The 14279-nt window shown below is 45.3% G+C and overlaps 1 protein-coding gene across 4 annotated transcripts in view; it reads left to right on the forward strand.

Moving 5' to 3' along the window:
* LOC128700557 (uncharacterized) overlaps positions 1 to 14279 on the forward strand; it is a 70198-nt gene that overhangs the window by 41963 nt on the left and 13956 nt on the right. For all 4 annotated transcript variants that reach the window (XM_053793834.2, XM_053793860.2, XM_053793852.2 and 1 more), the window contains exons 3-4: positions 7951 to 8648; positions 13423 to 13499. In XM_053793834.2, coding sequence (XP_053649809.1) covers positions 7951 to 8648; positions 13423 to 13499 — 775 coding nt within the window. The remainder of the gene's footprint in view (positions 1 to 7950; positions 8649 to 13422; positions 13500 to 14279) is intronic.

Raw genomic sequence — 14279 nt, forward strand, 5'->3', positions numbered from 1 at the left:
GGACAGGATGTTCCAGGGAGGGGACACAGAAACAAGAGGCCACAATTGGAAGTTGAAGACACAAATGAGTCAGAGAGATAGTAGGAAGTATTTCTTCAGTCATAGAGTTGTAAGGCAGTGGAATAGCCTAGAAAATGACGTAGTGGAGGCAGGAACCATACACAGTTTTAAGACGAGGTTTGATAAAGCTCATGGAGCGGGGAGAGAGAGGGCCTAGTAGCAACCGGTGAAGAGGCGGGGCCAGGAGCTAGGACTCGACCCCTGCAACCACAAATAGGTGAGTACAAATAGGTGAGTACACACACACACACACACATACACACACCCACATACACACATACACACACACACACACACACACACACACACACACACTCACACACACACACACACACACACACACACACACACACACACACACTGTAAGTGGGGCAAGTCCCAGGAGGTTGGGGGTCAGGTCACAAGAAGGTGTGGGCAGCCAAGGACCACTGAGACTTACCTTAAACGCACAAGCCACCTACCTTTCAGTACATAATAAACCCACACATAATTCCACACACAATTACACACAAAATTACACACACTCACACACACACACACACACACACACACACACACATATCCAGACACACATACACTCCCCCCTCACCACCGACATCTCACTACTTCCCCTGATCCCTCCCCTCCCTCGATCACCCTCCCCTCCCCCGTTCACCCCAAACCCTCCCCACCCCTCCCCACTCAGCTCCCACATAGCCACAGTTCCTCCACTACTTCCCCCCCCCCACACTCTGACACACACACTACTAACCTAACATACAGAACTACATAGGTTTCCCACTCTGAGGCAATCAGGATAAAACAAAAATGGGTTGCCAGAGAGCAACAAGAAAAACCAAGGGACAGGAGGAGGAAAATGCAAAGGAAGATTGGGCAGCAGAGCTCATAAAAAGGGATCATGAATGGGAAAAGAAACTAGAAGAACTTAGCATGAGAATGGAAGAGAGGATAGATATGGAAAGCAGGAAGTGGGAGGTGCATGTCAAAGCAGCAGAAGCTAGGATACAGAGTTTAGAAGAGGAATTGAAAAATCTGAAACAGCCTAAAGAACTAAAGAACATTTTGGGATTGACAACAGAGACTGCTACCTCAGCCACAAATAAGGGGACTGTAGGGAAAGAAGGGGCACAACTGCATGGAGATGCTCTATCAGAGGAGACTGTAGCAAATGAAAGAGCTAAGCTTTATGTGGAGGCCCTAACAGACAACAACAGAGCCCAAGGAAAGCCGAGAAGGGAAAATGACAGGCCACTGAGCCCAAGTACATTAGCCAGTGAAACTGATGAAAGGAAAGCTGCAGTGGAGGAAACCAAATTAAATGAGGGGATACACAGGGATATGCAGTGGGAGAATGAAAGGGTGAGGTCAGTCTTTGTGTATGGGCTCCAGGAAGTCGAAGGGGAAACATATGAAGCAAGAAAACAAGGGGAAAAAAAAGCAATTGAAAGCATCATGAAAGCAATAGGAGAAGACGATATGACCCAGCTGGAAAATTTTCGGAGAATAGGGGGGTTTGTAAAAAAAAGAACCCGGCCAGTGAGAGTGACCTTCAAGGCAGAAGCGACTCGGACCAGGATCCTGCAGGAGAAAGCACAATTAAGGGACATGACGGCATACAGGAGAGTGTATCTCGACCGCGACAGAACACAAGAAGAAAGGAAGAAACTGAGAGAGATGGTACAAAGGCGAAAGGAGGAAAGAGAGTGGATGGAGAAGACAGACAGGAGATCCCAGACCCAGGAAGAAGATCAAATACAGCCTCCCTCACAACTTTCTATAGAAGCCTCCCAACCAGGTCAACCCCAGTGCAACCAAACACTCTAAATCAAAACACCCATGCCGCATCCAATGCCCCCACCCACTACATTACAAACTTCACCCCCACAGCAACAACCCATAGTTCCTTACCAGGTCTCCCACTTCCCCAACCCCAATATACTTCCCAGACCACAGTCTTAGAAAAGAAGTTGAAGGTGTGGTATACAAATGCAGATGGAATAACAAACAAGTAAGAGGAGTGGCACGAAAGAATCAAAGAGACATCCCCAGACATAATAGCACTCACAGAAACAAAACTCACCAGAATAATAACAGATTCAATCTTTCCATCCGGATATCAAATCTTCAGGAAAGACAGAGGGAGGAGAGGGGGAGGAGGAGTTGCACTGCTCATTAAAAACCAGTGGGGTTTTGAGAAAATGGAAGGAATGGATGGCATGGGCGAAAGGGACTACTTAGTAGGAACAATCCAGTCTGAGGGACATAAGGTGATAATTGCAGTAATGTACAACCCACCACAGAACTGCAGGAGGCCAAGAGAAGAATACGATGAGAGCAACAGAGCAATGATCAACACACTAGCCGAGGTGGCCAGGAGAGCACACATGGGGGGAGCAAAGTTACTAGTTATGGGTGATTTCAATCACAAGGAGATTGACTGGGAAAACCTGCAGCCCCATGGGGGTCCCGAAACATGGAGAGCCAAGATGATGGATGTGCTACTGGAGAACCTCATGCATCAACATGTTAGAGACACTACCAGAGAGAGAGGAGAGGATGAACCAGCAAGGTTGGACCTTGTATTCACCATGAGTAGTTCGGACATCGAGGGTATCATGTATGAAAGGCCCCTGGGAGCTAGTGATCATGTGGTTCTGTGCTTCGACTACATAGTTGAGCTTCAAGTGGAGAGAGTAGCAGGAATAGGCTGGGAAAAACCAAACTACAAAAGGGGGAACTACTCAGGCATAAGGAACTTCCTTCAAGACATTCAGTGGGAGAGGGAACTGACAGGAAAACCAGTACAAGAAATGATGGACTATGTAGCAACAAAATGCAAGGAGGCAGAGGAGAGGTTTGTTCCCAAGGGAAACAGAAATAAAGGGAAGAACAGAACGAGTCCTTGGTTCACCCAAAGGTGTAGGGAGGCAAAAACTAGGTGTACTAGAGAATGGAAAAGGTACAGAAGACAGAGAATTCAGGAAAATAAAGAAATCAGCCGAAGAGCCAGAAACGAATATGCACAGATAAGAAGGGAGGCTCAGAGACAATATGAAAATGACATAGCATCAAAAGTAAAGACTGACCCGAAGCTGTTGTACAGCCACATCAGGAGGAAAACAACAGTCAAGGACCAGGTAATCAGACTGAGGAAGGGTGATGGGGAATTCACAAGAAACGACCGAGAGGTATGTCAGGAGCTCAACACAAAATTTAAAGAGGTATTTACAGTGGAAACTAGTAGGACTCCAAGAAATCAGAACAGGGGGGCACACCAGCAAGTGCTGGATGAGGTACATATAACCAAGGAGGAGGTGAAGAAGCTGCTATGCGAACTTGACACCTCAAAGGCGGTGGGACCAGACAACATCTCTCCATGGGTTCTTAAAGAGGGAGCAGAGATATTGTGTGAGCCATTAACAAAGATCTTCAACACATCATTTGAAACTGGGCAACTCCCTGAGGTATGGAAAATGGCAAATGTAGTCCCAATTTTTAAAAAGGGAGACAGACATGAGGCACTAAACTACAGACCTGTATCACTAACGTGTATAGTATGCAAGGTCATGGAGAAGATCATCAGGAGGAGAGTGGTGGGGCACCTGGAAAGAAACAAGTGTATAATTGACAACCAGCACGGTTTCAGGGAAGGAAAATCCTGTGTCACAAACCTACTAGAGTTTTATGACAAGGTGACAGAAGTAAGACAAGAGAGAGAGGGGTGGATCGACTGCGTATTTTTGGACTGCAAGAAGGCTTTCGACACAGTTCCTCACAAGAGGTTACTGCAAAAGCTAGAGGACCAGGCACACATAACAGGAAAGGCACTGCAATGGATCAGAGAATATCTGACAGGGAGGCAACAACGAGTCATGGTACGCGACGAGGTGTCAGAGTGGGCGCCTGTGACAAGCGGGGTTCCACAGGGGTCAGTCCTAGGACCTGTGCTGTTCTTGGTTTACGTGAACGACATAACGGAAGGGATAGACTCAGAAGTGTCCTTGTTTGCAGACGATGTGAAGTTAATGAGAAGAATCGAATCGGACGAGGATCAGGCAGGACTACAAAGAGATCTGGACAGGCTACCAGCCTGGTCCAGCAACTGGCTCCTTGAATTTAACCCTGCCAAATGCAAAGTCATGAAGATTGGGGAAGGGCAAAGAAGACCGCAGACACAATATAGTTTAGATGGCCAAAGACTGCAAACCTCACTCAAGGACAAAGATCTGGGGTTGAGTATAACACCGAGCATATCTCCTGAGGCGCACATCAATCAGATAACTGCTGCAGCGTACGGGCGCCTGGCAAACCTACGGATAGCGTTCCGATACCTCAGTAAGGATTCGTTTAAGACTCTGTACACCATCTACGTCAGGCCCATACTGGAGTATGCAGCACCAGTTTGGAATCCACACCTAGTCAAGCACGTCAAGAAATTAGAGAAAGTGCAAAGGTTTGCAACAAGACTAGTCCCAGAGCTACGGGGATTGTCCTATGAAGAAAGGTTGAGGGAAATCGGCCTGACGACACTGGAGGCCAGGAGGGTCAGGGGAGACATGATAACGACATATAAAATACTGCGCGGAATAGACGAGGTGGACAAAGACGGGATGTTTCAGAGATGGGACACAGACACAAGAGGTCACAATTGGAAGTTGAAGACTCAGATGAATCAAAGGGATGTTAGGAAGTATTTCTTCAGTCAGAGTAGTCAGGCCATGGAATAGCCTAGAAAGTGATGTGGTGGAGGCAGGAACCATACATAGTTTTAAGGCGAGGTATGATAGAGCTCATGGGGCAGGGAGAGAGAGGACCTAGTAGCAATCAGCGAAGAGGCGGGGCCAGTAGCTGTGACTCGACCCCTGCAACCACAAATAGGTGAGTACAAATAGGTGAGTACACACACACACACACACACACACACACACATTAAGACCAGGGTCACACTCATCGTGCCAGTTTCCTCAAGTTAACCTTAAAATGAACGCCCAGATCCAATTTCTAGCCACGTCAAAACTTCCATCACTCTCGCTCCTCCAAGACCATTTTTTTTCCACTTCCTCTCCTTCATTTCTTAACTTTCTTCTTGACTCTCATCTCTCTCTCACCTCTCTTACCTCTCTCACCTTAATACCTCTTTCATCTCTCTCATACATTAAAACGAAATAAAACCACTAGACAAACAGTAACACAACATAATACACAATAACACCAAATAACACACAATAACACCACATTACAAACAGTAACATCATGTAACACACAGTAACACCACATTACACACAGTAACACCACATAACAGTCACACCTCATAACACACAGTAACACCACATAACACACAGTAGCACCACATAACACACAGTAACATCACATAACACAGTAACATCACATAATACACAGTAACACCACATAATACACAGTAACACAACACACAGTAACACCACATAACACACAGTAACACCACATAACACACAGTAACACCACATAACACACAGTAACACCACATAATACACAGAAACACCACATAACAAACAGTAACACCACTTAACAAACAGTAACACCACATAACACACAGTAACACCACATAACACACAGTAACACCACATAACACACAGTAACACCACATAACACACAGTAACACCACATAATACACAGAAACACCACTTAACAAACAGTAACACCACTTAACAAACAGTAACACCACATAACACACAGAAACACCACATAACAAACAGTAACACCACTTAACAAACAGTAACACCACTTAAACAGTAACACCACATAACACACAGTAACACCACATAACACACAGTAACACCACATAACAAACACTAACACCACTTAACAAACAGTAACACCACATAACACACAGTAACACCACATAACACACAATAACACCACAAAACACACAGTAACACCACATTACACACAGTAACACCACATAACACAGTCACACCCCATAACATACAGTAACACCACATAACACACAGTAACACCACATAACACACAATAGCACCACATAACACACAGTAACATCACATAACACACAGCAACATTACATAACACACAGAAACACCACATAACACAATCACACCACATGACACAGTAACACCACATAACACACAGTAACACCACATAACACACAGTAACACCCCATAACACACAGTAACACCACATAACACACAGTAACACCCCATAACACACAGTAACACCCCATAACACACAATAACACCACATAACACACAGTAACATCATATAACACACAGTAACACCACATTACACACAGTAACACCACATAACACCGTCACACCCCATAACACACAGTAACACCACATAACACACAGTAGCACCATATAACACACAGTAGCATCACATAACACACAGTAACATCACATAATACACAGTAACATCACATAATACACAGTAACACCACATAATACACAGTAACACCACAACACACAGTAGCACCACATAACACACAGTAACACCACATAACAAACAGTAACACCACATAACACACAGTAACACCACATAACACACAGTAACACCACATAACACACAGTAACACCACATAACACACAGAAACACCACATAACACAGTAACACCACATAACACACAGTAACACCACATAAGACACAGTAACACCACATAACACACAGTAACACCACATTACAAACAGTGACATCATATAACACACAGTAACACCACATTACACACAGTAACATCATATAACACACAGTAACACCACATAGCACTCAGTAACACCACATAACACAGAGTAACACCAAATAACACACAGTAACACCACATTACACACAGTAACATCATATAACACACAGTAACACCACATAGCACTCAGTAACACCACATAACACAGAGTAACACCACATAACACACAGTAACACCACATAACACACAGTAACACCACATAACACACAGTAACACCACATAACACACAGTAACACCAAATAACACAGAGTAACACCACATAACACACAGTAACACCACATAACACACAGTAACACCACATAACACACAGTAACACCACATAACGCACAGTAACACCACATAACACACAGTAACACCAAATAACACAGAGTAACACCACATAACACACAGTAACACCACATAACACACAGTAACACCACATAACGCACAGTAACACCACATAACACACAGTAACACCACATAACACACAGTAACACCACATAACACACAGTAACACCACATAACACACAGTAACACCACATAACACAGTAACACCACATAACACACAGTAACACCACATAAGATTCAGTAATTAAAGGACAATTTTTATTTCCATGTTACATACCTGAGATGACATGACAAACATAACTGTTTCAGTTGATATGACAAACATGACTACTTCAGTTGACATGACGAACATGACTGCTTCAGTCGACATGAACATTGTTACTTCAGTTGACATGACGAACATGACTGCTTCAGTCGACATGAACATTGTTACTTCAGTTGACATGACGAACATGACTGCTTCAGTCGACATGAACATTGTTACTTCAGTTGACATGACGAACATGACTGCTTGTTACTGGGGTTTAATGTCTTAGCTTTTTATAACCGGGTTAAATAGCATTGTTTACTAGAAGGAAGAAATTTTTAATGTTTTAATATCATGATTGTATATATATATATATATATATATATATATATATATATATATATATATATATATATATATATATATATATATATATATATATATATATATATGATAAAATGTCTTATTTAATAGAGCTTTTAATAGGAAGATCAGATCCTGCTTCTTTTTCTTCTTCTTCTTCTCTTATCTTTTCCTGTCATGTAACCTGTTTTTCATTTTTAATTAGTGTTTTCCTCTTCCTCAGCCTCCATTTTTGAAGCGTCAATCCATTCGTCGTCTCTTGCAACTCGGTATTCGTCGTCGTGGTCGTCTTCGCCATCTTTCTCACTGTTGTCGTCCTCACCAGCGCCGTGGTCTTTGCGAGCTTCACCCCCTCCGCTGTCGTCTTCTCAAATCTATCCACCACAGTTGTCGTCTTCGTTGGAGGCAGCGACGAGAAAGTCTTCAGTTATCCGTCTTCCAAACCGCCTTGAAGAACACTTTACACGGGGTGACAGAAACGTCCCGGACGACACATCCGGCCAATATTCCTATGATGAACATTACGACTCAAACGACCATACCTCTCATAAACAACATGAGCAATATACCCAGAACGACACTTCCAGACAAGACGACCTTAGTAAACATAATGGTCATTACAACGACTACCAGAACGACCAGAGTAAGGCATACTACCACTACAATCAACAAGACATGAACAACCTCGGCGACAGCAACGAGACGGACTATAGGGAACGCCAGAACGGCCACAACACCCAATACGACGGCTCCACGACTCTCTGGGAAACGGAGGAGGAGAAAGAAGAAAAGCATAAGGAAGGGGGTGAGAATGAAGAGATCAGAAAACCACACCTAGGAGTGAGTAACACCCACGTCAGGGTGCACCTAGGGGAGAGTGCTACCCTCGACTGTTTAATCTACGAACCTTCTGATGAACCGGTATGTGTGTAGTTATTAGTTGTCAAAGGCACTTGCAGATAGACACTTGGCCTGGTGGGTGTTATTTTGCTGTGTGTGTGTTGTAATTCCTAACACACATTCATGTGTGTGTGTGTGTGTGTGTGTGTGTGTATGTGTGTGTGTGTGTGTGTGTGTACTCTCACCTAGTTGTACTCACCTAGTTGAGGTTGCGGGGGTCGAGTCCGAGCTCCTGGCCCCGCCTCTACAGTGATCGCTACTAGGTCACTCTCCCTGAGCCGTGAGCTTTATCATACCTCTGCTTAAAGCTATGTATGGATCCTGCCTCCACTACATCGCTTCCCAAACTATTCCACTTACTGACTACTCTGTGGCTGAAGAAATACTTCCTAACATCCCTGTGATTCATCTGTGTCTTCAACTTCCAACTGTGTCCCCTTGTTACTGTGTCCAATCTCTGGAACATCCTGTCTTTGTCCACCTTGTCAATTCCTCTCAGTATTTTGTATGTCGTTATCATGTCCCCCCTATCTCTCCTATCCTCCAGTGTCGTCAGGTTGATTTCCCTTAACCTCTCCTCGTAGGACATACCTCTTAGCTCTGGGACTAGTCTTGTTGCAAACCTTAGCACTTTCTCTAGTTTCTTTACGTGCTTGGCTAGGTGTGGGTTCCAAACTGGTGCCGCATACTCCAATATGGGCCTAACGTACACGGTGTACAGGGTCCTGAATGATTCCTTATTAAGATGTCGGAATGCTGTTCTGAGGTTTGCTAGGCGCCCATATGCTGCAGCAGTTATTTGGTTGATGTGCGCTTCAGGAGATGTGCCTGGTGTTATACTCACCCCAAGATCTTTTTCCTTGAGTGAGGTTTGTAGTCTCTGGCCCCCTAGACTGTACTCCGTCTGCGGTCTTCTTTGCCCTTCCCCAATCTTCATGACTTTGCACTTGGTGGGATTGAACTCCAGGAGCCAATTGCTGGACCAGGTCTGCAGCCTGTCCAGATCCCTTTGTAGTTCTGCCTGGTCTTCGATCGAGTGAATTCTTCTCATCAACTTCACGTCATCTGCAAACAGGGACACCTCAGAGTCTATTCCTTCCGTCATGTCGTTCACAAATACCAGAAACAGCACTGGTCCTAGGACTGACCCCTGTGGGACCCCGCTGGTCACAGGTGCCCACTCTGACACCTCGCCACGTACCATTACTCGCTGCTGTCTTCCTGACAAGTATTCCCTGATCCATTGTAGTGCCTTCCCTGTTATCCCTGCTTGGTCCTCCAGTGTGTGTATGTTTGTGTATTCACCTATTTGTACTCGCCTATTTGTGCTTGCAGGGGCCGATTCATAGCTCCTGGGCTCCGGTTCTTCACCCATCGCTACTAGGTCCTCTCTTTCCCTGCTCCATGAGCTTTATCAAATCTCGTCTTAAAACTATGTATGGTTTCTGCCTCCACTACGTCACTTACCAGACTATTCCACTTCCTAACAACTCTACGACTGAAGAAATACTTCCTAACATCCCTTTGACTCATCTGAGTCTTCAACTTTCAATTGTGACCCCATCTCTGGAACATCCTGTCTCTGTCCACCTTGTCAATGCCTCGCAGTATATCGAATGTCGTTATCATGTCCTCCCAACCCTCCTGTCCTCCAGTGTTGTCAGACCGATTTCCCTTAACCTTTCTTCGCAGGACATTCCCTTAGCTCTGGACCTAATCTTGTTGCAAGCCCTTGCACTTTCTCTAATTTCTTCACCTGCATAACCAGGTGTGGGTTCAAAACTGGTGCTGCATACTCCAATATGAGCTTGACATACACGGTGTACAGAGTCTTGAACGATTCCCTACTGAGGAATCGGAACGCTATATTTAGGTTTGCCAGGCGCCCATGTGCTGTGGCAGTTATCTGGTTGATGTGCGCCTCAGGAGATGTGCTCGGTAATATACTCATCCCAAGATCCATTTCCTTTTGTGAGGTTTGCAGTCTTTGGCCACCTAGCCTATACTCTGTTTGTGGTCTTCTTTGCCCTTCCCTTGTGCGTGTGTGTATGTGGTTCTACTCACTTAGTTGTACTCATTTAGATGTGATTGCAGGGGTCGATTCATCGTTCCTGGCCCCGCCTCTTCACTAGTCGCTACTGGGTCACTCTTCCTGCTCCATAAGCTTTATCATACCTCTTCTTAAAGCTATGAATGGATCCTACCCTCACTACACCACTTCCCAGACTATTCCACTTCCTGACAACTCTCTGACTGAAGACATACTTCCTAACATCCCTGTGATTCAACTTCCAACTGTGACCCCTTGTTGCTGTGTCCCATCTCTGGAACATCCTGTCTCCGTCCACCTTGTCAATTCCTCTCAGTATTTTAAATGTCATTATCATATCCCCCCTATCTCTCCTGTCCTCCAGTGTCGTCAGATTGATTTCCCTTAACCTCTCCTCGTAGGGCATGCCCCTTAGCTCCGAGACTAGTTTTATTGCAAGCCTTTACACTTTCTCTAGTTTCCTTACGTGTTTGGCAACGTGCGGGTTCCAAACTGGTGCTGCATACTCCAACATAGGCTTAACGTACACGGTGTACAGGGTCATGAATGATTCCTTATTGAGATGTCGGAATGCTGTTCTTAGGTTTGCTAGGCGCCCATATGCTGCAGTAGTTATTTGGTTGATGTGCGCCTCAGGAAATGTGCCTGGTGGTATACTCACCCCAAGATCCTTTTCCTTAAGTGAGGTTTGTAGTCTTTGGCCCACTAGACTATACTTCGTCTGCGGTCTTCTTTGCCCTTCCCCAATCTTCATGACTTTGCACTTAGTGGGACTGAACTCCAAGAGCCAGTTGCTGGACCAGGCCTACAGCCTGTCCAGATTCCTTTGTAGTTCTGCCTGGTCTTCATTCGATTGAATTATCAACTTCACGTCATCTGCAAGCAAACAGGGACACTTCTGAAGCTATTCCTTTCGTCATGTCGTTTACAAATACCAGAAACAGCACCGGTCCTAGAACTGACCCCTGTGGAATCCCGCTTGTCACAGGCGCCCACTCTGACCCCTCGCCACGTACCATGACTCGCTGTTGTCTTCCTGACAGGTATTCTCTGATCCATTGCAGTACCTTCCCTATTATCCCTGCCTGGTCCTCCAGCTTTTGCACTAACCTCCTGTGTGGAACTGTGTCAAACGCCTTCCTACATTCCAAGAAAATGCAATCTACCCACCCCTCTCTCTCTTGTCTTACTGCTGTCGCCCTGTCATAGAACTCCAGTAGGTTTGTGACACAGGATTTCCCATCCCTGAAACCGTGCTGGCTGTCATTGATATGCTCATTCCTTTCTTGGTGTTCCACCACTCTTCTCCAGATAATCTTCTCCGTGACTTTGCATTCTATACATGTCAGTGGCACTGGACTGTAGTTTAATGCTTCGTATCTGTCTCCTTTTTTTAAAAATTGGGACAACGTCTGCTGTCTTCCATACCTCAGGTAGTCGTCCTTTTTCGATAGATGTGTTGAATATTGTTGTTAGTGATATACATAGCCGCATCGCCTTTGAAGTATCCAGCGCGGTTGTATGTATTGTGTCCAACACTTGGTGTACCCCATCTCTGTGTCTTTCTGGAGTCCCTTCTGTCGCCTCTGTGAACATTTCTTTGAACCTCGTGTTGAGCTCATCACATACTTCGAGGTCGTTTCATGTGAACTTCCCTCCTTCCTTCCTCAGCCTTATCACCTGGTCCTTGACTGTTGTTTTCCTCCTGATGTGTCTGTACAATAGCTTCGGATCAGATACGGCTTTCACTGCTATGTCGTTTTCGTATTGTCGTTGAGCCTCCCTTTTTACCTGTGCATATTCATTTCTGGCTCTACGACTGCTCTCCTTGTTCTCCCGGGTCCTTTTCCTTCTATACTTCTTCCATTTTCTAGCACACTTGGTTTTGGCCTCCCTACACCTTTGGGTGAACCAAGCGCTCATCCTGGCTTTCTCGTTATTTTTGTTACCCTTGGGTACAAACCTCTCCTCAGCTTCATTGCACATTGTTGTCATATATTCCATCATCTCGTTTACAGACTTCCCTGCCAATTCTCTGTCCTAATGAACCTCTTGCAGGAAATTCTTCATGCCTGCGTAGTCCCCTTTCTTGTAGTTTGGCTTCATACGTCCGACCCTTCCTGCTTCTCTCTCCACTTGTAACTCTACTATGTATTCAAAGCTCAGAACCACGTGACCACTGGCCCCGAGGGGTCTTTCATATGTGATGTCCTCAGTATCTGCACTACTCGAGGTGAACTAGGTCCAGTCTTGCTGGTTCATCCTCTCCTCTCTGGTAGTGTCCCTTACGTGTTGGTACATGAAGTTTTCCAGTACCACCTCCATCATTTTAGCCCTCCACTTTTCTGGGTCCCCATGTGGCTCCAGGTTCTCCCGGTCAGTTTCCTTGTGATTGAAGTCACTCACAATCAACAGCTTTGCCCTGCTTGCATGAGCGCTTCTGGCCACTTCAGCCAGTGTCAACCATTGCTCTATTGCTCTCATCATACTCCTGCCTTGGCCTCCTGTATGCGTGTGTGTAGTTGTATGTATTTGTGTGTGTGTGTCTGTTTAGCAACAACAAAAACAGCAAACACAGCACAAAAACATCAGCAACAAAAATAATAACTGTAATAATAATGATCTAACAATCGTAGGTTAAGCTCGTGCGAAATAATTAAACAGGCTTATTTTGACTGTCATCTGAAAGCTGACCTCAATTGTCTTTGACTTAACCTTAGCTTTGACCTCACGTGCCTCCGTCAGGTGTCATGGCTGCGACGTGTTGACGACGTGTTGGAACTCTTAACCTGGAGCACCCACACCTACACCAGTGACACCAGGTGAGTCCTCAGGTGAGTGAGTCTTCAGGTGAGTCTTTAGGTTAGTCCTCCCCTCACGCCCCATCATCGTCCTCCCCTTACATCCTAACTTCTTCCTCCCCCAAGTCCCATTATCGTCTTACCCTCACGTCCTATCGTCTTCCTCCTCCCACGCCCCATCATCGTCACCCTCAGCAGCAAGACACAAGCAACTTCCTTAGTATATGTTGAGAGTAAAATGATGCTGCCATACCTTGAACACTAGTTCCCTGGTAAATTGTTTTTGCCTGCAACGGAGGCCAGTATTTCTGTCTGCTAGGAAGACCGGCAGTAATGCTGCTAAGAGGGCTAGTATTTCTGCTGCTTGGGAAACCAGTATTCGGTCTGCTAGCGAGACCAGTATTCCTACTGCTTGGCTATTATATATACCAGAAGTTTCAAAGATCATCGTTCGTGAGTTCAACTAGGCAGAGTAAACATTCTTTAGAGATTCTGGTCTATGTTGACATGATAGGATCACGCAGTTGCTGCATATTTGTCGGCTGAACATTCATGCTACGAATCTCCCGTCCCATTACGTCCCAAAAGTTTGCACCAAATTCTGACCCTACCATCTGTAGAAATCGCGATTCGATAGACCAGGCGGCGTTTGTCCGATCTTCAAATATCCAGTTTTAGCGAGCCTGTGCCCGTTGTAATCACAGCTGACAGATGTGGAACCCGGTGTGGTCTTCTGCTGCTGTGACCCATTCACTTCAGGTCTGGCGTGTTGTGCATTCAGAGATGCTCTTCTGCATACCA

Source organism: Cherax quadricarinatus, chromosome 20, assembly GCF_038502225.1.
Source record: "Cherax quadricarinatus isolate ZL_2023a chromosome 20, ASM3850222v1, whole genome shotgun sequence".
Lineage (NCBI taxonomy): Eukaryota > Metazoa > Arthropoda > Malacostraca > Decapoda > Parastacidae > Cherax > Cherax quadricarinatus.